Source organism: Oncorhynchus kisutch, unplaced genomic scaffold (assembly GCF_002021735.2).
Source record: "Oncorhynchus kisutch isolate 150728-3 unplaced genomic scaffold, Okis_V2 Okis03b-Okis08b_hom, whole genome shotgun sequence".
Lineage (NCBI taxonomy): Eukaryota > Metazoa > Chordata > Actinopteri > Salmoniformes > Salmonidae > Oncorhynchus > Oncorhynchus kisutch.
In genome coordinates, this window is record NW_022261980.1 from 983724 (window position 1) to 1010986 (window position 27263).

General features: G+C 46.4%; 1 protein-coding gene across 10 annotated transcripts in view; it reads right to left on the bottom strand.

The window, feature by feature from the left end:
* The window catches only part of LOC109877903 (dmX-like protein 2), a 104190-nt gene extending 77582 nt beyond the window's left edge, over positions 1-26608 (bottom strand). For 9 of the 10 annotated variants that reach the window (XM_031812350.1, XM_031812347.1, XM_031812353.1 and 6 more), the window contains exons 1-5: positions 26183-26608; positions 11791-11916; positions 10889-10960; positions 3496-3574; positions 2432-2576 (exon numbers count right to left, since the gene is read on the bottom strand). In XM_031812350.1, the coding sequence (XP_031668210.1) occupies positions 2432-2576; positions 3496-3574; positions 10889-10960; positions 11791-11916; positions 26183-26269 (509 nt within the window). In that variant the 5' untranslated portion in view covers positions 26270-26608. The remainder of the gene's footprint in view (positions 1-2431; positions 2577-3495; positions 3575-10888; positions 10961-11790; positions 11917-26182) is intronic. The other variant, XM_031812345.1, reaches the window with a different exon arrangement.
* Positions 26609-27263: the final 655 nt, after the last annotated feature.

Below are 27263 nucleotides of genomic sequence, written 5' to 3' on the forward strand. Positions count from 1 at the left end.
ATAGACAGAGAGATAGACAGAGAGATAGACAGAGAGATAGACAGAGAGATAGACAGAGAGATAGACAGAGAGATAGAGAGCAACAGTTCAGCTGCTTTCACTTCTCTATGGGAAACTCAGTAAAACAGCAAACACCACTCACTTCTTCCACAACATAATGTTTACAGTTTTTACCTCAAAAAGGTGCTTCCCCATTTTACACTTTTTCAATACATGACTTGATTTTAATATTGAAAGTTTGTTTATGTACAATTCCAAAATGTTATGTTTTATTGATGGTGATGAAAAACGCTGTCTCAGGTGCTGCTTCAGAATCTCTCATTAGTGTTCAATTGTGTTGAGATCTGGTGACTGAGACGGCCATGGCATCTGGTTTACATCGTTTTCATGCTCATCAAACCATTCAGTGACCAAACCATTCAGTGACCAAACCATTCAGTGACCAAACCATTCAGTGACCACCCGTGCTCTGTGGATGGGGGGCATTGTCATCCTATGGGTCATAGCCATGGTAGCCAAAATAATGTCCCGCCCAGCATTTTATACATGACCCTAAGCATGATGGGATGTTCATTGCTTAATTAACTCAGGAACCACACCTGTGTGGAAGCACCTGCTTTCAATTGACTTTGTATCCCTCATTTTCTCAGGTGTTTGTTTTATTTTGACAGTTACCTGTACATTTGAATGACAATGAGAGTTAAATGGATAAAGACAGTGAACAGTTGTAGATCACTAGGAGAGGAGAGCACAGAGAACACAAACACCAACCACAGACTAGGAGCTCTGACCGGGTGCTTTCAGTAGACTGACTGACTGACATGTTGGGAAACCCTTTCACTCTCACTTCCCCATTCCAGGACAGTCACACACCAACATGCTGAGTCAGTATCAGCTGCTTATCGCTGTTTATGTGTCAAACATCTCCCTGTTTTAAAAGGTACTCAGTTAAATGACGTTGCCAGGCGCAGTCACTGCAGAAATGTACCCATTATGCCGTTTACGTTCTGCATCTACATCATGTCGCTGAGTCTACCTTTAAAGCTGCAGTGTCACTTTTTGGATAAGTCCACTAAATTAACATAGAAATATGAGTTAAAGATATGTCATTCTCATTGAAAGCAAGTCTAAGAAACGGTAGATCTGTTTTATATGCTTCCTGTGCTTAACTTTTACTTTGGGTTCTGTACACCAGCTTCAAACAGCTGAAAATAGAATATCTTTGGTTATGGAAAGAATAAAGAGCTCTAACGGTCTACAGGCCTGATATGTCTACAGGCCTGATATGTCCACTACGTCATGTTGCTGACTACCTTTAAAGAGCTCTAACGGTCTACAGGCCTGATATGTCCACTACGTCATGTTGCTGACTACCTTTAAAGAGCTCTAACGGTCTACAGTCCTGATATGTCCACTACGTCATGTTGCTGACTACCTTTAAAGAGCTCTAACGGTCTACAGACCTGATATGTCCACTACGTCATGTTGCTGAGACTACCTTTAAAGAGCTCTAACGGTCTACAGGCCTGATATGTCCACTACGTCATGTTGCTGACTACCTTTAAAGAGCTCTAACAGTCTACAGGCCTGATATGTCCACTACGTCATGTTGCTGAGACTACCTTTAAAGAGCTCTAACGGTCTACAGGCCTGATATGTCTACAGGCCTGATATGTCTACAGGCCTGATATGTCTACAGGCCTGATATGTCTACAGGCCTGATATGTCTACAGGCCTGATATGTCTACAGGCCTGATGTCAACTACGTCATGTTGCTGAGACTACCTTTAAAGAGCTCTAACTGTCTACAGGCCTGATTTGTCAACTACGTCATGTTGCTGACTACCTTTAAAGAGCTCTAACGGTCTACAGGCCTGATATGTCTACAGGCCTGATATGTCCACTACGTCATGTTGCTGACTACCTTTAAAGAGCTCTAACGGTCTACAGACCTGATATGTCCACTACGTCATGTTGCTGACTACCTTTAAAGAGCTCTAATGGTCTACAGGCCTGATATGTCCACTACGTCATGTTGCTGACTACCTTTAAAGAGCTCTAACGGTCTACAGGCCTGATATGTCCACTACGTCATGTTGCTGACTACCTTTAAAGAGCTCTAACGGTCTACAGGCCTGATATGTCCACTACGTCATGTTGCTGACTACCTTTAAAGAGCTCTAACGGTCTACAGGCCTGATATGTCCACTACGTCATGTTGCTGACTACCTTTAAAGAGCTCTAACGGTCTACAGGCCTGATATGTCCACTACGTCATGTTGCTGACTACCTTTAAAGAGCTCTAACGGTCTACAGGCCTGATATGTCCACTACGTCATGTTGCTGACTACCTTTATAGAGCTCTAATGGTCTACAGGCCTGATGTCTCCTAAACACTTGAAAAGCACCACACACAGCTCCTGTCACTCACTTGCACTGCCAAACACACTTCCAGTCGTTGAGGGCAGGGTGAGGTTTGTCATCGGTCACGGGTCCTTCCTCCTCCTCTATCAGTGTGTCTGCTGACGGAGGGGCCCACAGCTGCAGGTGCTCTGTAGCTGCCAGAATACGGTTCCCTACAGGACACATGCACATGGTTAAACAGCTACATGGTTACCTGTTCCCCGCACATTGACTTGGTACCGGTACCCACTTTATATGGCCTCCTCATTATTATTATTATTGATTTATTTGGACTTTAGTTTATTTAGTAAATATTTTCTTCACTCGTATTTTTCTTTAAACTGCATTGTTGGTTAAGGGCTTGTAAGTAAGAATGTCACAGTGAGGTCTACTACACCTGTTGTATTCTTTAAACTGCATTGTTGGTTAAGGGCTTGTAAGTAAGAATGTCACGGTGAGGTCTACTACACCTGTTGTATTCTTTAAACTGCATTGTTGGTTAAGGGCTTGTAAGTAAGAATGTCACAGTGAGGTCTACTACACCTGTTGTATTCTTTAAACTGCATTGTTGGTTAAGGGTCTACTACACCTGTTGTATTCTTTAAACTGCATTGTTGGTTAAGGGTCTACTACACCTGTTGTATTCTTTAAACTGCATTGTTGGTTAAGGGTCTACTACACCTGTTGTATTCTTTAAACTGCATTGTTGGTTAAGGGTCTACTACACCTGTTGTATTCTTTAAACTGCATTGTTGGTTAAGGGTCTACTACACCTGTTGTATTCTTTAAACTGCATTGTTGGTTAAGGGTCTACTACACCTGTTGTATTCTTTAAACTGCATTGTTGGTTAAGGGTCTACTACACCTGTTGTATTCTTTAAACTGCATTGTTGGTTAAGGGTCTACTACACCTGTTGTATTCTTTAAACTGCATTGTTGGTTAAGGGTCTACTACACCTGTTGTATTCTTTAAACTGCATTGTTGGTTAAGGGTCTACTACACCTGTTGTATTCGCCGCATGTGACAGTTCCAAACAGATACTTACTGTACACGCAGACACAGACACACAGCAGTTAGTCAGGAGGCGTTACCTTGTGGGTCCCAGGCCAGGTTATAGGTGATAGCATTTAGGAAGAACTGTCCTGTCTTTCTCCACTGGTAGTTAAGCTGCTGTTAATGGCACAGACAGAAGGAGAGGGGGAATAGAGAGGTGTAGGGAGAGGGACACAGGAGGAGACCATATTCAGTGGAAAGAGAGAATGAGGGGAGAGGTGGGAAGAAGAGAGTGAGAGCGGCGAGAGAGAGAGAGAGGGGCGAGGGAGATAGAGAGAGAGAGAGAGAGGCGAGAGAGAGATGAGCCAGAGAGAGAGAGGGGTGAGAGAGTGAGAGGGGAGAGAGAGAGAGGCGAGAGAGAGAGGGGCGAGAGAGAGGCGAGGGAGAGAGAGGCGAGAGAGAGATGAGCCAGAGAGAGAGGGGCGAGAGAGAGAGAGGCGAGAGAGAGAACGGCGAGAGAGGCGAGAGAGAACGGCGAGAGAGGCAAGAGAGAAAGCGGCGAGAGAGAGAGAGGGGCGAGGGAGAGAGAGAGATAGAGAGAGAGAGAGAGAGAGGCGAGAGAGAGATGAGCCAGAGAGAGAGAGGGGCGAGAGAGTGAGAGGGGCGAGAGAGAGAGAGGCGAGAGAGGCGAGAGAGAGAGCGGCGAGAGAGAGAGGCGAGAGAGAGAGCGGCGAGAGAGAGAGCGGCAAGAGAGAGATAGGGGCGAGGGAGAGAGAGATGAGCCAGAGAGAGAGAGGGGCGAGGGAGTGAGAGCAGCGAGAGAGGCGAGAGAGGAGCGAGAGAGAGGGGCGAGCGAGAGGAGAGAGAGGGATCGAGCGAGAGAGAGATGAGCCAGAGAGAGAGAGGGGCGAGAGAGTGAGAGCAGCGAGAGAGGAGAGAGAGGGGCGAGCGAGCGAGAGGAGAGAGAGGAGCGAGCAAGAGGAGAGAGAGGAGCGAGCAAGAGGAGAGAGAGGAGCGAGCAAGAGGAGAGAGAAGAGCGAGCAAGAGGAGAGAGAGAGGCGAGAAAGAGAGGCGAGAAAGAGAGAGAGATAGTTATTCAACACATGCACAGACAGGCAACTATAATAAGCTACATGCTCAGGCACCAGCCACTGTTAATACAGGCATACAGCCACACACAACTCACACCTTGAACAGAATATTCAGGGTTGATAAAATCACACAGCAGAACAGTAATGAAGCAGTTAAAACACAGTGGAACTCTCAATGCAGCAATACACACACACACACACACACACACACACACTAGGCATGCTCTCTCTCACACACACACACACACACTAGGCATGCTCTCTCTCACACACACACACACACACACACACACACACACACACACACACACACACTAGGCATGCTCTCTCTCACACACACACACACACACACACACGGCATGCTCTCTCACACACACACACACTAGGCATGCTCTCTCTCACACACACACACACACACTAGGCATGCTCTCTCTCACACACTAGGCATGCTCTCTCTCTCACACACACACACACACACACACACACACACACACACACACACACACACACTAGGCATGCTCTCACACACACACACACACACACACACACACACACACACACTAGGCATGCTCTCTCTCACACACACACACAAGGCATGCTCTCTCTCACACACACACACACACTAGGCATGCTCTCTCTCACACACACACACAAGGCATGCTCTCTCTCACACACACACACAAGGCATGCTCTCTCTCTCACACACACACACACACACACACACACAAGGCATGCTCTCTCTCACACACACACACAAGGCATGCTCTCTCTCACACACACACACACACTAGGCATGCTCTCTCTCACACACACACACGGCATGCTCTCTCTGACACACACACACAAGGCATGCTCTCTCTCACACACACAGACACAAGGCATTCTCTCTCACACACACACAAGGCATGCTCTCTCTCACACACACACACACACACAAGGCATGCTCTCTCTCACACACACACACACACACAAGGCATGCTCTCTCTCACACACACACACACACACAAGGCATGCTCTCTCTCACACACACACACACACACTAGGCATGCTCTCTCTCACACACACACACTAGGCATGCTCTCTCTCACACACACACACACTAGGCATGCTCTCTCTCACACACACACACTAGGCATGCTCTCTCTCACACACACACACACACTAGGCATGCTCTCTCTCACACACACACTAGGCATGCTCTCTCTCACACACACACACACACTAGGCATGCTCTCTCTCACACACACACACACTAGGCATGCTCTCTCTCACACACACACTAGGCATGCTCTCTCTCACACACACACACAATAGGCATGCTCTCTCTCTCACACACACACACTAGGCATGCTCTCTTTCACACAGACACTAGGCATGCTCTCTCTCACATACACACACACTAGGCATGCTCTCTCACACATACACACACACTAGGCATGCTCTCTCTCTCTCACACACACACACACACACACACACTAGGCATGCTCTCACACACACACACACACACACACACACACACACACACACACACACACACTAGGCATGCTCTCTCTCACACACACACACAAGGCATGCTCTCTCTCACACACACACACACACACTAGGCATGCTCTCTCTCACACACACACACAAGGCATGCTCTCTCTCTCACACACACACACACACACACACAAGGCATGCTCTCTCTCACACACGGCATGCTCTCTCTCACACACACACACACACACACTAGGCATGCTCTCTCTCACACACACACACACGGCATGCTCTCTCTCACACACACACACACAAGGCATTCTCTCTCACACACACACAAGGCATGCTCTCTCTCACACACACACACACACACAAGGCATGCTCTCTCTCACACACACACACACACACAAGGCATGCTCTCTCTCACACACACACACACACACACAAGGCATGCTCTCTCTCACACACACACACACACACTAGGCATGCTCTCTCTCACACACTAGGCATGCTCTCTCTCACACACACACACTAGGCATGCTCTCTCACACACACACACACACTAGGCATGCTCTCTCTCACACACACACACTAGGCATGCTCTCTCTCACACACACACACTAGGCATGCTCTCTCTCACACACACACACACTAGGCATGCTCTCTCTCACACACACACACACTAGGCATGCTCTCTCTCTCACACACACACACTAGGCATGCTCTCTTTCACACAGACACTAGGCATGCTCTCTCTCACATACACACACACTAGGCATGCTCTCTCACACATACACACACACTAGGCATGCTCTCTCTCTCACACACACACACACACACACACACACACTAGGCATGCTCACACACACACACACACACAATAGGCATGCTCTCTCTCACACACACACACACAAGGCATGCTCTCTCTCACACACACACACACACACTAGGCATGCTCTCTCTCACACACACACACAAGGCATGCTCTCTCTCTCACACACACACACACACGGCATGCTCTCTCTCACACACACACACAAGGCATGCTCTCTCTCACACACACACACACACACACTAGGCATGCTCTCTCTCACACACACACACGGCATGCTCTCTCTGACACACACACACAAGGCATGCTCTCTCTCACATACACACACACTAGGCATGCTCTCTCACACATACACACACACTAGGCATGCTCTCTCTCTCTCACACACACACACACACACACTAGGCATGCTCTCACACACACACACACACACACACACACACACACACACACACACACACACACTAGGCATGCTCTCTCTCACACACACACACAAGGCATGCTCTCTCTCACACACACACACACACACTAGGCATGCTCTCTCTCACACACACACACAAGGCATGCTCTCTCTCTCACACACACACACACACACACACAAGGCATGCTCTCTCTCACACACGGCATGCTCTCTCTCACACACACACACACACACACACACTAGGCATGCTCTCTCTCACACACACACACACGGCATGCTCTCTCTCACACACACACACACAAGGCATTCTCTCTCACACACACACAAGGCATGCTCTCTCTCACACACACACACACACACAAGGCATGCTCTCTCTCACACACACACACACACACAAGGCATGCTCTCTCTCACACACACACACACACACACAAGGCATGCTCTCTCTCACACACACACACACCACACTAGGCATGCTCTCTCTCACACACTAGGCATGCTCTCTCTCACACACACACACTAGGCATGCTCTCTCACACACACACACACACTAGGCATGCTCTCTCTCACACACACACACAGGCATGCTCTCTCTCACACACACACACTAGGCATGCTCTCTCTCACACACACACACTAGGCATGCTCTCTCTCACACACACACACACTAGGCATGCTCTCTCTCTCACACACACACACTAGGCATGCTCTCTTTCACACAGACACTAGGCATGCTCTCTCTCACATACACACACACTAGGCATGCTCTCTCACACATACACACACACTAGGCATGCTCTCTCTCTCACACACACACACACACACACACACACACACTAGGCATGCTCACACACACACACACACACAATAGGCATGCTCTCTCTCACACACACACACACAAGGCATGCTCTCTCTCACACACACACACACACACTAGGCATGCTCTCTCTCACACACACACACAAGGCATGCTCTCTCTCTCACACACACACACACACACGGCATGCTCTCTCTCACACACACACACAAGGCATGCTCTCTCTCACACACACACACACACACACTAGGCATGCTCTCTCTCACACACACACACGGCATGCTCTCTCTGACACACACACACAAGGCATGCTCTCTCTCACACACACACACACAAGGCATTCTCTCTCACACACACACAAGGCATGCTCTCTCTCACACACACACACACACACACACAAGGCATGCTCTCTCACACACACACACACACACAAGGCATGCTCTCTCTCACACACACACACTAGGCATGCTCTCTCTCACACACACTAGGCATGCTCTCTCTCACACACACACACTAGGCATGCTCTCTCTCACACACACACTAGGCATGCTCTCTCTCTCACACACACACTAGGCATGCTCTCTCTCACACACACACACTAGGCATGCTCTCTCTCTCACACACACACACAAGGCATTCTCTCTCACACACACACAAGGCATGCTCTCTCTCACACACACACACACACACAAGGCATGCTCTCTCTCACACACACACACACACACAAGGCATGCTCTCTCTCACACACACACACACACACACAAGGCATGCTCTCTCTCACACACACACACACACACTAGGCATGCTCTCTCTCACACACTAGGCATGCTCTCTCTCACACACACACACTAGGCATGCTCTCTCTCACACACACACACACTAGGCATGCTCTCTCTCACACACACACACTAGGCATGCTCTCTCTCACACACACACACTAGGCATGCTCTCTCTCACACACACACACTAGGCATGCTCTCTCTCACACACACACACACTAGGCATGCTCTCTCTCTCACACACACACACTAGGCATGCTCTCTTTCACACAGACACTAGGCATGCTCTCTCTCACATACACACACACTAGGCATGCTCTCTCACACATACACACACACTAGGCATGCTCTCTCTCTCACACACACACACACACACACACACACACACACTAGGCATGCTCTCACACACACACACACACACACAATAGGCATGCTCTCTCTCACACACACACACACAAGGCATGCTCTCTCTCACACACACACACACACACTAGGCATGCTCTCTCTCACACACACACACAAGGCATGCTCTCTCTCTCACACACACACACACACGGCATGCTCTCTCTCACACACACACACAAGGCATGCTCTCTCTCACACACACACACACACACACTAGGCATGCTCTCTCTCACACACACACACGGCATGCTCTCTCTGACACACACACACAAGGCATGCTCTCTCTCACACACACACACACAAGGCATTCTCTCTCACACACACACAAGGCATGCTCTCTCTCACACACACACACACACACACACAAGGCATGCTCTCTCACACACACACACACACACAAGGCATGCTCTCTCTCACACACACACACTAGGCATGCTCTCTCTCACACACACTAGGCATGCTCTCTCTCACACACACACACTAGGCATGCTCTCTCTCACACACACACTAGGCATGCTCTCTCTCTCACACACACACTAGGCATGCTCTCTCTCACACACACACACTAGGCATGCTCTCTCTCTCACACACACACACACACTAGGCATGCTCTCTCTCACACACACACACACACACTAGGCATGCTCTCTCTCACACACACACACACACACACACATACACTAGGCATGCTCTCTCTCACACACACACACACTAGGCATGCTCTCTCTCACACACACACTAGGCATGCTCTCTCTCACACACACACACACTAGGCATGCTCTCTCTCTCACACACACACACTAGGCATGCTCTCTTTCACACAGACACTAGGCATGCTCTCTCTCACATACACACACACTAGGCATGCTCTCTCACACATACACACACACTAGGCATGCTCTCTCTCACACACACTAGGCATGCTCTCTCTCACACACACACTAGGCATGCTTTCTCTCACACGCACACACACACTAGGCATGCTCTCTCTCTCACACACACACACACTAGGCATGCTCTCTCACACACACACACTAGGCATGCTCTCTCTCACACACACACACACTAGGCATGCTCTCTCTCTCACACACACACACGCTAGGCATGCTCTCTTTCACACAGACACTAGGCATGCTCTCTCTCACATACACACACACTAGGCATGCTCTCTCTCACACACACACACACACACACTAGGCATGCTCTCTCTCACACACACACACACACTAGGCATGCTCTCTTTCACACAGACACTAGGCATGCTCTCTCTCACATACACACACACTAGGCATGCTCTCTCATACACACACTAGGCATGCTCTCTCTCACACACACACTAGGCATGCTCTCTCTCACACACACACTAGGCATGCTTTCTCTCACACGCACACACACACTAGGCATGCTCTCTCTCTCTCACACACACTAGGCATGCTCTCTCACACACACACACTAGGCATGCTCTCTCTCACACACACACACACGCTAGGCATGCTCTCTCTCTCTCACACACACACGCTAGGCATGCTCTCTCGCTCTCTCTCACACACACACACGCTAGGCATGCTCTCTCGCTCTCTCTCACACACACACACACGCTAGGCATGCTCTCTCTCTCACACACACAAGGCAGTTTATTCAGCATAAAATGTCAGTGTCTCTCTGCTTACCTTGTGGCGTTTGTTTGGGTTGGTAGCGAATGGTTCAAAGATACACACTGTGTTCCCATAGGACGCTGCAATCTAAACAGAGTAACGTTAAATATCCCAACATTAATCAGTAGTTTTACACACCAGGGTTAATGGTGCAGTCAAAGGAGAGGAGGGAGGAGAGAGGAGGGAGGAGAGAAGGAGGGAGGAGAGAAGGAGGGAGGAGAGAAGGAGGGAGGAGAGGAGAGGAGGAGGGAGGGAGGAGAGGAGGAGGGAGGAGAGGAGGAGGGAGGAGAGGAGGAGGGAGGAGGAGGGAGGAGGAGAGGAGGGAGGAGGAGGGAGGAGAGGAGGAGGGAGGAGAGAGGAGGGAGGAGAGGAGGAGGGAGGAGGGGAGGAGGGAGGAGAGGAGGAGAGGAGGAGGGAGGGAGGAGGAGGAGGAGAGGAGGGAGGAGGGGAGGGAGGAGGAGGGAGGAGAGGAGGAGGGAGGAGGGAGGAGAGAGGAGAGGAGGAGGGAGGAGAGGAGGAGGGAGGAGAGGAGAAGAGGAGGAGGGAGGAGAGGAGGAGAGGAGGAGGGAGGAGAGAGGAGGGAGGAGGGAGGAGGAGAGGAGGGAGGAGGGGAGGGAGGAGAGGAGGGAGGAGAGGAGGAGGGAGGAGAGGAGGAGAGGAGGGAGGAGAGGAGGAGAGGAGGAGGGAGGAGAGGAGGAGGGAGGAGAGGAGAAGAGGAGGAGGGAGGAGAGGAGGAGGGAGGAGGGAGGAGAGAGGAGGGAGGAGAGGAGGGAGGGGAGAGGAGAGGAGGAGGGAGGAGGGGACAGAAGAAGAGAGCAAGGAGAAGAGAACAGAACTGCATTTGTCATCACAACATTATTGTAACTACGTGCGTGCGTGCGTGTGTGCGTGCGTGTGTGCCTGCGTGCGTGTCTTACCCTGCCCAGTTGGTGGGAGCACTCGACACAGCCCACCTGGATGTTGCCATTTTGAGCCCCAGGGATGATCTGAACACACTCAAAATCACTGGCCAAGATCACTATATCACAGCCTGAACCATAGGCCTGGGAGAGGGGAGACAGACACACAGACAGACAATTCAGTCAATCCAACAGAATGCAAGACAACAGCAGCCTGGTCCCACATCTGATTGTGCCATATTACCAATTTGCTGAGACAATTTTTAAAATGTTTTTAATTGACCCTTTATTTAACTAGGCAAGTCAGTTAAGAACAAATTATTATTTACAAAGACAGCCTACCCCGGCCAAACCTTAAACCGGACTACGCTGGGCCAATTGTGCGCCACCCTATGGGACTCCCAATCACGGCCGGCTGTGATACAGCCTGGAATCGAACCAGGATCTGTAGTGATGCCTCTAACACTGAGATGCAGTGCCTTAGACCACTGCACCACTCGAGATCAATGACCAGTAGAGCTGAAAGGACAGCACAAACAGATCTGGGACCAGGCTACATATACAGTCCACTCCTCCTGGTAGGTAAATATACATACTGAGACTGTCTGGTGAACTGCACTGTAGTCAAACAGATCTGGGACCAGGCTACATATACAGTCCACTCCTCCTGGTAGGTAAATATACATACTGAGACTGTCTGGTGAACTGCACTGTAGTCAAACAGATCTGGGACCAGGCTACATATACAGTCCACTCCTCCTGGTAGGTAAATATATCTACTGAGACTGTCTGGTGAACTGCACTGTAGTCAAACAGATCTGGGACCAGGCTACATATACAGTCCACTCCTCCTGGTAGGTAAATATACATACTGAGACTGTCTGGTGAACTGCACTGTAGTCAAACAGATCTGGGATCAGGCTACATATACAGTCCACTCCTACTGGTAGGTAAATATACCTACTGAGACTGTCTGGTGAACTGCACTGTAGTCAAACAGATCTGGGACCAGGCTACATATACAGTCCACTCCTCCTGGTAGGTAAATAGACATACTGAGACTGTCTGGTGAACTGCACTGTAGTCAAACAGATCTGGGACCAGGCTACATATACAGTCCACTCCTCCTGGTAGGTAAATATACATACTGAGACTGTCTGGTGAACTGCACTGTAGTCAAACAGAGAGACAGAGAGGCTACAGTACAGCAGCTGTACCTCCATCACACATCACTCTCTACACCATGCTAAGAAAAGTGTGTCTCCCCAAATGGCACCCTATTCCCTATATAGTGCACTACTTTTGACCAGGGTCTATAGGGATGCAAGGGAATAGGGTGCCATGTGAGACACATCCTAAGTCTCCATGTTTAATTCAGGCTAGTGGTGAGGTAATGATGAGTTCTCTTAGAACAGGGCCATGTTTCCAGGTCTACACAGTCTAGTCAGCTGCTGGTTTGGCTTCTGGTTCCATGGAAAGACGCAGCATTGTTCACGTGAAAGGAGAGGTGTGCTGAGAAAGATTTCAGAGGATGTGAGACGCGAGAGGTGTTTACAACACAGTGACTCTGGAACGAATAGAGGCTGAAGAGAGAGGTTGTAGAGAGAGGAGGGAGAGAGAAAGGTTGTAGAGAGGAAGGAGAGAGGAAGGAGAGGGGTTGTAGAGAGAGGGAGGAGGGAGAGAGAGAGGGAGGAGAGAGGAGGGAGAGAGAAAGGTTGTAGAGAGGAGGGAGAGAGAAAGGTTGTAGAGAGGAGGGAGAGAGGAAGGAGAGAGGAAGGAGAGGGGTTGTAGAGAGAGGGAGGAGAGTGGTGTGTCTGTGTGAGAGAAAGAAGAGAAGGAGAGTAGAGGGAGAAAGATAAAGACCGGAGAGAGAGAGAGTGGTTGAGGAGAAAGAGGAAGTAAAGGAGAAGAGATAATGTGTGTAAAAGAGAGAGAGAAAAAAGGAGGGAGAGGGAAGGAGAGAGGAGCAGTCCTAGTTGAGGTATTGCTGCAGCAGCTGAACATTACAGCTGGAATTAAAAGCAGTCACCGTCACGCACAGACTAGCCCTGCTCTACTCACCTACACACACACACGAGGAGAGATGAGGTGTGCATGACTGAGAGACCACTCTGTTCTGTACCTGTACTCTGTTCTGTACCTGTACGTTGGTGTGTGTGTGTCATCGATCTACATGAACCTGATACAACAGAAACAACCGCTCAGCTCATCACGTCTGTCCAAGCACCTCTCACCTCGCCTCTGCCTGCCTGCCTGCCTGCCTGCCTGCCTGCCTGCCTGCCTGCCTGCCTGTCTGCCTACCTTTTGACAAGAGCCTTCAAAGGCCATTTGGTCTGCAGCCTATAGCAACCTATATTCCCTCACAGCCAGTGTTTAGGTGGTCTAACATAAACCTGCCTCACACACAGCTGAGTGCACTGTCAGACCAGTCAGAGTTGGCAACACAACAAGCCCCAGGCATCAGGGACAATGCAGTGAATGGAAGGAGTATGAATGAGGTCTGTTATATGTAACATGAGAAGAGATGTTGGCTGAAGACTTAACACATTTCATCAGGTTAATATTCATATTATAGAGACAGGAAGACTGAGTTCACAATACCAGCCCACACACACACCACACACACACCCAGAGACAAACACAGCGCAAACACACACCACAGACACAGACAAACAAACACCAAGCAAATAAAGACACACACACAGACAAACACCACGCAAATACAAACACACAGACACACCACGCAAACACAGACACACACACAATTACACACCATGCAAATACAGACACACCACGCAAACACACACACACACACACACACACAAAGAAAACACTATATGCAGACACACACAAGATACACACAGACCATACACAGCTGTCACCTACAGAACAACCCAGTCAGGTAGGTCCCCTCACGTTTACTACCCGAGTGCCTTTAACATGTTATTGATGAAGGTATGTACCATTGACAGCAGTTGGATTGACCCTCTGTTGGATGTGAAGATGTTAAATGGTGATTGAATAATGGAGGATCTGTCTGGCTCCATCTTGGAGAGTCACCTAGTTAACCCTGACCAGGGCTCTAGGCTGCCCTTCTTCACAAGCAGCACGTGAGCACCTAAGTTGAAAAATGTAGGCGAACACAAATAGATGTAGGAGCAATGAAAAATATTTGAGACATTAAAGCTAGAATCTTACATTTTCTAGGCGCACTGGTGCTCTTAAATATATATTTCAGGTCGCACAGTAAAATAAATAGGCACAGATGTGAGTAAAATGCTTGTACTGTAGAGCCCTGCTGTGTGTGGGGGTGGGCGTGCTCACAGGCATCCCAAATGTCAGTGATTCTTCCCATGACTAACTCAATCATGGCAGCACATCAGTGTACCACTACAGATAGGCTTTACATGAACTATACCCTCTCCTTTCACACACACTATGGCAGGCGTCCCAAATGGCATCCTATTCCCTTTATAGTACACTACTTTAGACCAGGGACAAAAACTGTAGAAAACAACACTAGAGCCGGTAGGTAGGTAGGTAGGTAGGTAGGTAGGTAGGTAGGTAGGTAGGTGTGTGTGTGTGTGTGTGTAAAATGTGGCGACGGACAACATGACAGGGAAGATTTTGATTTACTGGACCCATATGCAGTGTATAACCCACTGGGCGTTCACCCACGGTGCTCACAATGACACTGGGCGTTCACCCACGGTGCTCACAATGACACTGGGCGTTCACCCACGGTGCTCACAATGACACTGGGCGTTCACCCACGGTGCTCACAATGACACTGGGCGTTCACCCACGGTGCTCACAATGACACTGGGCGTTCACCCACGGTGCTCACAATGACACTGGGCGTTCACCCACGGTGCTCACAATGACACTGGGCGTTCACCCACGGTGCTCACAATGACACTGGGCGCTCACCCACGGTGCTCACAATGACACTGGGCGCTCACCCACGGTGCTCACAATGACACTGGGCATTCACCCACGGTGCTCACAATGACACTGGGCGCTCACCCACGGTGCTCACAATGACACTGGGCATTCACCCATGGTGCTCACAATGACACTGGGCGTTCACCCACGGTGCTCACAATGACACTGGGCGCTCACCCACGGTGCTCACAATGACACTGGGCGCTCACAATGACACTGGGCGCTCACCCACGGTGCTCACAATGACACTGGGCGCTCACCCACGGTGCTCACAATGACACTGGGCGCTCACCCACGGTGCTCACAATGACACTGGGCGCTCACCCACGGTGCATAATCACAGATTATGGTAATTCATGCATCTTATTAATAGAACATGCAACTCATGTAATGAGGCAGCCAATAAAATGTCATTTTCAAACATTTGACAAAATGCAATTTGCGGGAAAACACCATTCTAAACAGAGCACCTGGGAAAACACCATTCTAAACAGAGCACCTGGGAAAACACCATTCTAAACAGAGCACCTGGGAAAACACCATTCTAAACAGAGCACCTGGGAAAACACCATTCTAAACAGAGCACCTGGGAAAACACCATTCTAAACAGAGCACCTGGGAAAACACCATTCTAAACAGAGCACCTGGGAAAACACCATTCTAAACAGAGCACCTGGGAAAACACCATTCTAAACAGAGCACCTGGGAAAACACCATTCTAAACAGAGCACCTGGGAAAACACCATTCTATGGGTTGCTAATATGATTACAATTGTGCCTTTGGTTTTTGGACAATGAAAGAAAGTTGATATGAAAACCAATAGAACAGGAGAGAAATGGCATAGTGGTGGGTCCAATAGGGAAGTAAATGGAAATTTGCAAACATTATATAATAACTCCTGTCTATACAGAAATAAATCAAATCACTCAAAATCCATCCCCAGAAAGCGTGACTTAGCCACAGAGGAATCAAGGATCATTGGCTTCTGTAAAAAAATTGCTGTGGATTGTTTCACATCACAAACTAGTAGGCCCGCAATTTGGGCAGCGCGCTTGGCAACAGGCCCAGCTGATTACTGAGTCACGGCTGTCAGCAACACACATCTGAAATAAGTGTGAAGATAATGTGTCGAGTGTAATGTTTTATGTTGAGACAAGAAGAAGGGGAGGGATGTGTGGTGAAGATATAGGCCAGTCTCTCTCCAGAATGGCTCAGCCAACACCCGCAAATTCCTGCGCATTCATTGTTTCATTGTGTGAAATGTTTGCCCTTAGATATTTTTGATCAATTCCCCATTACACATGTCACCAGTAGTAAATGTTCCTTTAATCCCTGTCATTTGATTACATTAATTTATGTTAATGTATTTATTAACTACAATAATTCACCATTCTCACAGTGAAAAGGTTGTTCCAGAATTCACAACCTGCTATACTTGTCAGTAACAGGTTTTGGTTTATTTCATAACCATCATACATTGTTTAATTGTTATTGGTTTGGAGTCGTCCATTTCAGCAATGAGCATGTGTCTAGTTTCTCTGTCCTGATAATGTTGAGGGGGAGCGGGTGTGCCTGGGCACACATAGAAGTACCTGGCCTGCTGAGGCTGGTGATCTCTCATTAGTTGACTTAATAAAAATGATAAACATTAAAAGTTACGATTAACCACAAGACAAACATTGAGAAAGGAAAACGTTATTATTGAAATGAAACTGTTCCGTGAAAATGCGCATATGAAAATCATAACTGGCGCAGAACAGTAGAAATGGTAGGATAAATTGTAGCTTGCCCGAACTTCAAATTCACAAGCCGCCTATGAAGTCTTCATGAAATAATTGCCTCCATGTTTCCATGGTGGGATTTTGCCTATAGGCTACTTTGAAACAAGGTGAGACGTGCTTCATAATATGAAATACATCGTTCTTGTTTCAAACAATGAAGTACATTTTCAAAATGCATAGTGCCTCCAGCTGACATTGTACAGTGGTGTGTGACGCGCTGACAGCCCGTTTCCTGCACTTGAATGGGAGGCACACTTCAATTACCAGTTGAGAAATAATAATAGTAGCTCTTTAAATCGTGCACCAAATGTATTTTTAACACGTGATTGCAATTGTTGCGCAATGAATGGGCTTGTAAAAGGGCTCGTTTTACTCCAGCAACAACCAGCTGAGGATTGTATTGTTATATTGGATAAATAACATACTTTTAGTGTATCTGGACAACCCTTCAAATTAGTGGATTTGGATATTTCAGCCACACCCGTCGAGCACACAGCCGTGCAATCTCCATAGACAAACATTGGCAGTAGAATGGTCCGCAACTGAAGAGCTCAGTGACCTTTAACAAGTCAGCTGGTCAAATTTCTGCCCTGCTAGAGCTGCCCCAGTCCACTGTAAGTGCTGTTATTGTGAAGTGGAAACATCTAGGAGCAACGGCTCAGCCGCAAAGTGTTAGGCTACACATGCTCACAGAACAGGACGGCCAAGCATGTAAAAATCCTCTGTCCTAGGTTGCAAAAATCACTTCACTACCAAGTTACAAACTGCCTCTGGAAGCAACGTCAGCACAATAACTGTTAGTCTGGAGCTTCATGAAAAGGGTTTTGTTGGCCGAGCAGCCGCACACAAGTCTAAGATCACCATGCGCAATGCTAAGTGTTGCCTGGAGTGGTGTAAAGCTCGCTGCCATTGGACTCTGGAGCAGTGGAAACGTGATCACGCTTTACCATCTCCTGTTACAGCATGACAACGCCCCCGCGCACAAAGCGAGGTCCATACAGAAATGGTTTGTCAAGATCGGTGAGGAGAAACTTGACTGGCCTGCACAGAGCCCTGACCTCAACCCCATCGAACACCTTTGGGAGCCAGGTCTATCGCCCAACATCAGAGCCCGACTTCACTAATGCTCTTGTGGCTGAATGGAAGCAAGTCCTCTCAGCAATGTTCCAAAATCTAGTGGAAAGCCTTCCCAGAAGAGCGAAGGCTGTTATAGCAGCAAATGGGGGACCAACTCCATATGAATGGCTATGATTTTGGAATTAAATGTTCAACGAGGTGTCCACATAGTAATCATGTACACTACATGGCCAAAACTAACGAAAATACACACAGGCCAAATCCATTATTAACCTATAGAGTGATAAACATGACAGCAAATGTATTATTTGGGCCGACAACAGTTTTATTTATCAGCTTTCATATAATCATTTTATGGCCAAAAGTCGCTATGCCACGGTGTGAGTGTGTGTTAAAGACAGGGCCCTGGGTGAGCCCTAAGGGTCTCCGTGTGAGTGGTACATCGTTAGACCTAGTGTGGTTCTGGAGGTTTCTTCCCATGAAATGGACCCTGACATCTCTGAGGGCTACATAAACGGCCTATTGTGCACTACTTTTTCCCTATATAGTGCACTACTTTTAGTGCATGACCAGATCCCATGGGGCTCTGGTCAAAAGTAGTGCACTATATAGGGAATAGGGTGCCATTGTGGACACAAACAGACACTGAGCCACCAGCCCTCAGGGATGGAACACAATGGTAGTCGTTAGGCCTATGCTTTCAGCTGTAGTAGTATAGGCCAATGCATTCATCATTTAGTGTAAGATGGAATTGTATTATTTTAAACAATACAAAACATACACGTACAAACGACAACATCACACAAAGATCAACTGCATCACACCTGCTCAGACCCACCTGCTCAGACCCACCTGCTCAGACCCACCTGCTCAGACCCACCTGCTCAGACCCACCTGCTCAGACCCACCTGCTCAGACCCACCTGCTCACACCCCCAATTCCAGCGTCTGTATCTCTCCACCACATGGCATCAAAATGCACCATTTTGTAAGGCCAATGCATTTGTAAAGCAAATGTCTCATGTGGCTGTTATAAAGTCTTTATGAATGTGCCTACAATAAACTGTTACCATGTTTTCCATGTTATGCTAGCCTATGTCCCAAAGCAAGTAGCCTCTAGCTTAGGTTCCATTCCCATGGTTGTTTCACCACATACTATAAGCAGCTGGTTCAAAATCACTCCACTGTATGCTATTATGAATAGCATTTAGTAGTCTGAATATAAAGAACGCCCTGAGCACCAACCATGTGTGTGAGAGTGACGTGAAAGTGTTTAGTATTTTCCCTCTCGAGCAAGTTTCAAACAGAGGCCAACATTATGTACCACAAGCAGCTGCTGTGAGCAATGATGAGGTTCTCATATCTCTCTAAATACAATCAGGGGAAACCGTTTGGAAAGCAAATGGCTGTTGCTGTCAAGAGAAGACAGTGAAAAGACTAATGTTTTACAGTTATGAAAATTCTCAACTTGATTGAGCAAAAATTCACTGTTTATCATTGTTGGGTCAGTCAGTGCCACATCAAAGTTAGTTTTTGGACAATAATTTCCTCCTCCAGGTTAGATGTCATATTGTAGGTTATTTGGGTCTCCCCTTCTCATAGGCCTGTTATATGGATGAGACAACGTTTTTATTGATCTGATTTGTCAGTCAGCCGAGTATTCTACCCTGTCATTTTAGTCATTAAAAAAGATGACCCTAATGTCTCCAGTAATATAACGTTTAGTACAATTGCATGAAATGTGTTTATAAAAGGCAACATTTTTCCCATGCAAAGAAAGAACAAATGTATCTGATACAGCCTAAAGCCCACTGAACAGTCTGTTTTGTGAAAAGAGTTATTATCAGCCTAAATTATGACTATCCAATCTACTGATCACATTAGGAATAATAGGCTTCTTTACAAAAGTCTGCAAATGCGATGCATGGAATGCTTTATCATTAAAGAAGAATTTTTTTGGTTAAAATTTGCTTCCCAAACTTGAAACTCGTGTACCGCATATAGCACTAACCTCCGCTCCCCTTCCTGCATTTCAACACATTTTTGCCATGGTGCAGAGAGAAACATTTGCAGTTTTATAATGCTATTCTACACATTTTGTCATGAGGCTTACAGAAAATATTGCAGTTTAAAGCTAATTTCCTGGAGGCCCAAGACATCACCCATAGGACACAGTGAAACCGACCTAATAACACACCCGGAGACTGTACCACTACAGGTACTGTAGCCTCCCCATATAACTACAGTATGTAATGTACTACCGTCTCTGACAGGGGGTCTGGCGCTTTGTGGCGCAGCAGCTTGGGAACAGCTTACCCTGACACTGCAGGGGTTACTGGTTCAAATCCTGCTTAGGCTGTTCCCTCTCGTCAGCTCTGAGATGCTGCAGCTCAGTGTGTGTAGGATAGTATCAGATAGACCTCACTGTTAGACTAGCTGTGTGTAAGATAGACCACTGTTAGACTAGCTGTGTGTAAGATAGTATCAGATAGACCACTGTTAGACTAGCTGTGTGTAAGATAGTATCAGATAGACTTCACTGTTAGACTAGCTGTGTTGGATAGTATCAGATAGACCACTGTTAGACTAGCTGTGTGTAGGCTAGTATCAGATAGACCACTGTTAGACTAGCTGTGTGTAGGCTAGTATCAGATAGACTTCACTGTTAAGCTAGCTGTGTGTAGGCTAGTATCAGATAGACTTCACTGTTAAGCTAGCTGTGTGTAGGCTAGTATCAGATAGACTTCATTGTTAAGCTAGCTGTGTGTAGGATAGTATCAGATATACTTCACTGTTAAGCTAGCTGTGTGTAGGATAGTATCAGATAGACTTGCTGTGTGTAGGATAGTATCAGATAGACTTCACTGTTAAGCTAGCTGTGTGTAGGCTAGTATCAGATAGACTTCACTGTTAAGCTAGCTGTGTGTAGGCTAGTATCAGATAGACTTCACTGTTAAGCTAGCTGTGTGTAGGCTAGTATCAGATAGACTTCACTGTTAGACTAGCTGTGTGTAGGCTAGTATCAGATAGACGTCACTGTTAAGCTAGCTGTGTGTAGGCTAGTATCAGATAGACTTCACTGTTAAGCTAGCTGTGTGTAGGATAGTATCAGATAGACTTGCTGTGTGTAGGATAGTATCAGATAGACTTGCTGTGTGTAGGCTAGTATCAGATAGACTTCACTGTTAAGCTAGCTGTGTGTAGGATAGTATCAGATAGACTTGCTGTGTGTAGGCTAGTATCAGATAGACTTCACTGTTAAGCTAGCTGTGTGTAGGGTAGTATCAGATAGACTTGCTGTGTGTAGGCTAGTATCAGATAGACTTCACTGTTAAGCTAGCTGTGTGTAGGATAGTATCAGATAGACTTCACTGTTAAGCTAGCTGGCCAAAAGCCATTCAGGCTACTGTCAGCAGATGGTCAATTCTTACAGGTCATCATATCCATATAATAGGCCCACTTCTAATGGGATTTCTATGATCATATCATTATTGTACTTCAGATAGCCTGCTACTCTGTTACACAGTCATACAGAGAATTGTTCCATATGCTCACTCACTCACTCACTCACTCACAGAGGGATAGGCAATCTATTACACAAACACAGACACAGGCTACAAAAAGGAATTTCAAGACAGAGAACGCAAACATCACTCATGTATTAATCAATAGACCAAAGTAACTTCCCGCTCTGTCGGGCTGGCAGCAAACCAGGATAGTCAGACAGGACACTAACACACCTTTCAAACCAGGATAGTCAGACAGGACACTAACACACCTTTCAAACAAGGATAGTCAGAGAGGACACTAACACACCTTTCAAACCAGGATAGTCAGAGAGGACACTAATACACCTTTCAAACCAGGATAGTCAGACATGACACTAATACACCTTTCAAACCAGGATAGTCAGGCAGGCCACTAACACACCTTTCAAACCAGGATAGTCAGGCAGGACACTAACACACCTTTCAAACCAGGATAGTCAGGCAGGACACTAATACACCTTTCAAACCAGGATAGTCAGGCAGGACACTAACACACCTTTCAAACCAGGATAGTCAGACATGACACTAACACACCTTTCAAACCAGGATAGTCAGGCAGGACACTAACACACCTTTCAAACCAGGATAGTCAGGCAGGACACTAATACACCTTTCAAACCAGGATAGTCAGGCAGGACACTAACACACCTTTCAAACCAGGATAGTCAGACATGACACTAACACACCTTTCAAACCAGGATAGTCAGACAGGACACTAATACACCTTTCAAACCAGGATAGTCAGACAGGAGACTAATACACCTTTCAAACCAAGATAGTCATACAGGAGACTAATACACCTTTCAAACCAGGATAGTCAGACAGGACACTAATACACCTTTCAAACCAGGATAGTCAGACAGGACACTAATACACCTTTCAAACCAGGATAGTCAGACAGGAGACTAATACACCTTTCAAACCAGGATAGTCAGGCAGGACACTAATACACCTTTCAAACCAGGATAGTCAGACAGGAGACTAATACACATTTCAAACCAGGATAGTCAGGCAGGACACTAATACACCTTTCAAACCAGGATAGTCAGGCAGGACACTAATACACCTTTCAAACCAGGATAGTCAGGCAGGACACTAATACACCTTTCAAACCAGGATAGTCAGGCAGGACACTAATACACCTTTCAAACCAGGATAGTCAGGCAGGACACTAATACACATTTCAAACCAATACGTTTTCCCGCTAACTTTAGCATCCAGACAACTTTTCGTCTACTTTTCTTTATATGAAAGGTACTGCAAGCAACAAAGCCTATGCTTTTATTTCCGCCAACCGACCTAGTCATGATTGAGGTAAAGTTCTGCCTACGGCTTAGTACTGTATATGCATCATGCTGAGGCACTAAGCTCTTGATGGTTGCTAGGCAGCGCCCTTTACTACTATAACTCCGGTAAAGGTGCCAATGGATACAGACTGTTCCATTGACCAGACTGGTGCACATTCAACAAATCTGATCTAACAAAGTGGATATTCCTCAAATTCTTCATGACTGATGTATTGTAATAGTCCCACAATGGATTACTTAAGTCCAGGTTGGATATATTGTTTAGGTTGAGTTTGATTGACCTCCTGTCCTGCCAGTTGTAAACTCTGCGAGGCATGTTACATTACATAGGCTAGCCCACCACATGCACTGTTTTCTTCATGACAACTGGACGGATCCAGAAACAAGTACTGTGGGAATAAATAAATAAATATCACTGAATGACGAAATATTGGAATAAAGTAGGCTAATGCAATCGAAGGCATCAAATTGTTGCTTACTGACACTCCCAAAGTCATCTAATTGTTATAATACATTTGGTCAACTATTTCAGCACTGTTTCACGCTGCTTTGAAACAAGCGTGGGGACTTGATAAATCAATCAGTCATATTTTTATTTTCACTGAATCTCCGTTTGGATATTGGTTGGGCTACAATTAGGCTGTGGAAACATTAGCTAAGTTGCAGTGAGTGCTGCTCATGATCATCTTGTCTAGCTGGCTCATTCATCATCACTGATCAGAACATTGTGACAGCATGTTATGTATCTTAAAATGCATCATCACTGATCAGAACATTGTGACAGCATGTTATGTATCTTAAAATGCATCATCACTGATCAGAACATTGTGACAGCATGTTATGTATCTTAAAATGCATCATCACTGATCAGAACATTGTGACAGCATGTTATGTATCTTAAAATGCATCATCACTGATCAGAACATTGTGACAGCATGTTATGTATCTTAAAATGCATCATCACTGATCAGAACATTGTGACAGCATGTTATGTATCTTAAAATGCATCATCACTGATCAGAACATTGTGACAGCATGTTATGTATCTTAAAATTCATCATCACTGATCAGAACATTGTGACAGCATGTTATGCATCTTAACAAGTGGATGATTTTGCTCTTCACTTGACCCCAGACCAAAAGACTGGGTCTTAATCCATCAATGTGATTCTGTTTCACTGAATCTCTCTGTCTGTATACAGAATGGTTCATTCTCTGGCTGGGAAAACAAGTGGAGGTGGAATATCTTTGTTTCCTCGTCTATCACTGATCTGAAACATTTAGCATGCTATATTTAAGCAATAAGGCCTGAGGGGGCCAATATACCACAGCTAAGGACTGTTCAAATGCACAACGTAATGCGGAGTGCCTGGATACAACCCTTAGCCGTGGTATATTGGCCATATTCCACAAAGCCCCAACTTAATTAGAGCAGTAAAAAAAAATGTTTTATGTTTTGTCATACCCGTGGTATACAGCTGTCAGCCAATCAGCTTTCAGGGCTCGAAGCACCCCATTTATAATGTAACCTAGATCAACAGTAGGGCTAGTATTTAGCTCGATCCGGTATAGGCAACTCCAAAAGCCTGCAGAGGTTGTCAAATATGAACACGGACTCACATGAAAATAGGATTGCTATTATCAATATCATGACAAAGTTAAGACCCTACGCCTGCTCCCTAACAAAGGAGTGATAGTAGGCAAAATATGAAACAGATGAAAACAGCATGGGCTTGGGCTCTGTTTCAAAATATCACTTTTTAAAAATGTTATTCCATTATATTCTTACAATAAAATGTGTGTGTGTGTTGACTGATCAGGTTGGTGTGTCTGGTCTGTTTAATGAACAAAATAAGGAACCATTGATTTCATTTGGAGGGCCTGTTTGTAAGGGGATCCTATGAACATGGGGGGGGGGGGTATTTTTGAGGGTGACCAACATCAAATGAGAAAATGCACTGACAAACTACTATATTTCCAAATGACTATCATATTATTCATATGGATAGTAGATGGATAGTAAATGCGATATGATGCACGCAGAATAACACGCAACCTCTGAAAGGATGCCAACTAGCTGTCTACGTCACCGCCTGCACAGCTGATGCTAGCTTGACAGCCGCTCGAGCTAATGATACATGAAACACACTGACGCCAATGTTAGCTAGTCTCGCTCACTACACACACACACACACACACACACACACACCAAGCCCTAGCCCCGGGATAGGTGTGGCGTTTCAATCATATCATTCAATGTATAGTTTGGATGCTGGAAAGAAAACTGCATTATTATCGATGTTACATGTGAGATTGCGTAAAAACATCAAAGGAATTCCCCTGTCGACCCTTGTAACACGCAGCATCATAAAGGTCATCTGACAGGCTTTCCGTCTTAGGACCAAAGCAAATAAACAGAACATTAGCTCTGGCTCTATATCCTCTGCGAACACCGTAGGATAACCTTGAACACCCACGGTTAGCTGGCTAATGCTGAACGTTAATGTCAGAGCGAATGAATGATGTGGTGGATTGGCAGCCTCACAGACCTGACTCAACGTTACCCGCGAATATATCCGTGCACTTCATGCAGACGACTCTGTGAATCTTGTTAGCGCTCTGTCTGTACATGGCTAGCCAAGATGCTATCTAGCGCTGGTTAGTTAGCAAGGATGCTATCGCTGACAGCTAGGTAGCTAATCATCGTCTCCCAAACAGCGTCAGATCAGTTCAATATCAAAATAAAACCTACCGTGAAAGGAATGTCGTTGACGCTCCCCACAGAATAGCAGCAGTCACCGGGGTTCACAGCTCCCGTTAGCACCTGGTGGAGATGCATTTTCCCCTTATTTTAGCTTCAACAGATGCCTGGATATTTAATTATTTACGACAGCGACTCGTCCACCCTCTGTTTCTCCATCTAACTCGCCACTGCTGCTGGGAATTGCATCCGTCTGTAGTCTGTCTGCCAGCGGCTTGTTTTTTGTTTCTCCGAATGTCCGCTAAAACGCCGCGGAGGTGGAGGATAATCTTTAGTCGGTTTGAATCAAATAGCAGGTTGTGTACATGTATGTGAAATAGGCTGCCTTCGCTGTCAGTGTCCAAACACACAGCGTCTGGATTCTTACAGGCAGCGCTTCGCTGAAGGAAGAATATCTGCAGCGAACATGACATGCGCGTTCACGGCGATCCGAAGGCACGACTGCATACCATAGACATATCATGTCTAGATTGTGAACGAGACTAGCGTATGTAGTTATAAATTCTAATTGTCGCAATTTTTTATCTTATTAAATTACCCTATCTGTAAATATGTTAAAATGTCTGAAAAATATTTCATGGCAAATGTCCCCATTCGGTCAGAGACAATATACCCGCTCTAGTTTATAATTGCTATGTTGATGACGCTCCAGGTTTGGGGATCACGCACCAGTGTGACGAATACGCAGGCGTTCATTGATCTTCCAGAGATACGTGGGGTTTGGGAAAAATGTTTCGATATCGATGATGTGCTGTCAATCAGTATAAGAGCTGGTCGAAACAGTTGGTCGAAACAGAGTCAATTATTAACAATGTTAAAACAATTCCAACAGCCGCTGTCATATCTTGCTTTGTGTCTCTGGCATAACAGCGGGTGGTTAGGGAATCCCAACCCCCTACAAGGGAAGGCTTTTGGTGCATTCTGGAGAATATGACATGACTGCACATTAGTGTTTGCAAAGGTCCATTGCAAGTACACTGAACAAAAATATAAACGCCACATTCAACAATTTCAAAGATTTTACAGTTCCTATAAGGACATCAGTCAATTGAAATAAATAAATGAGGCCCTA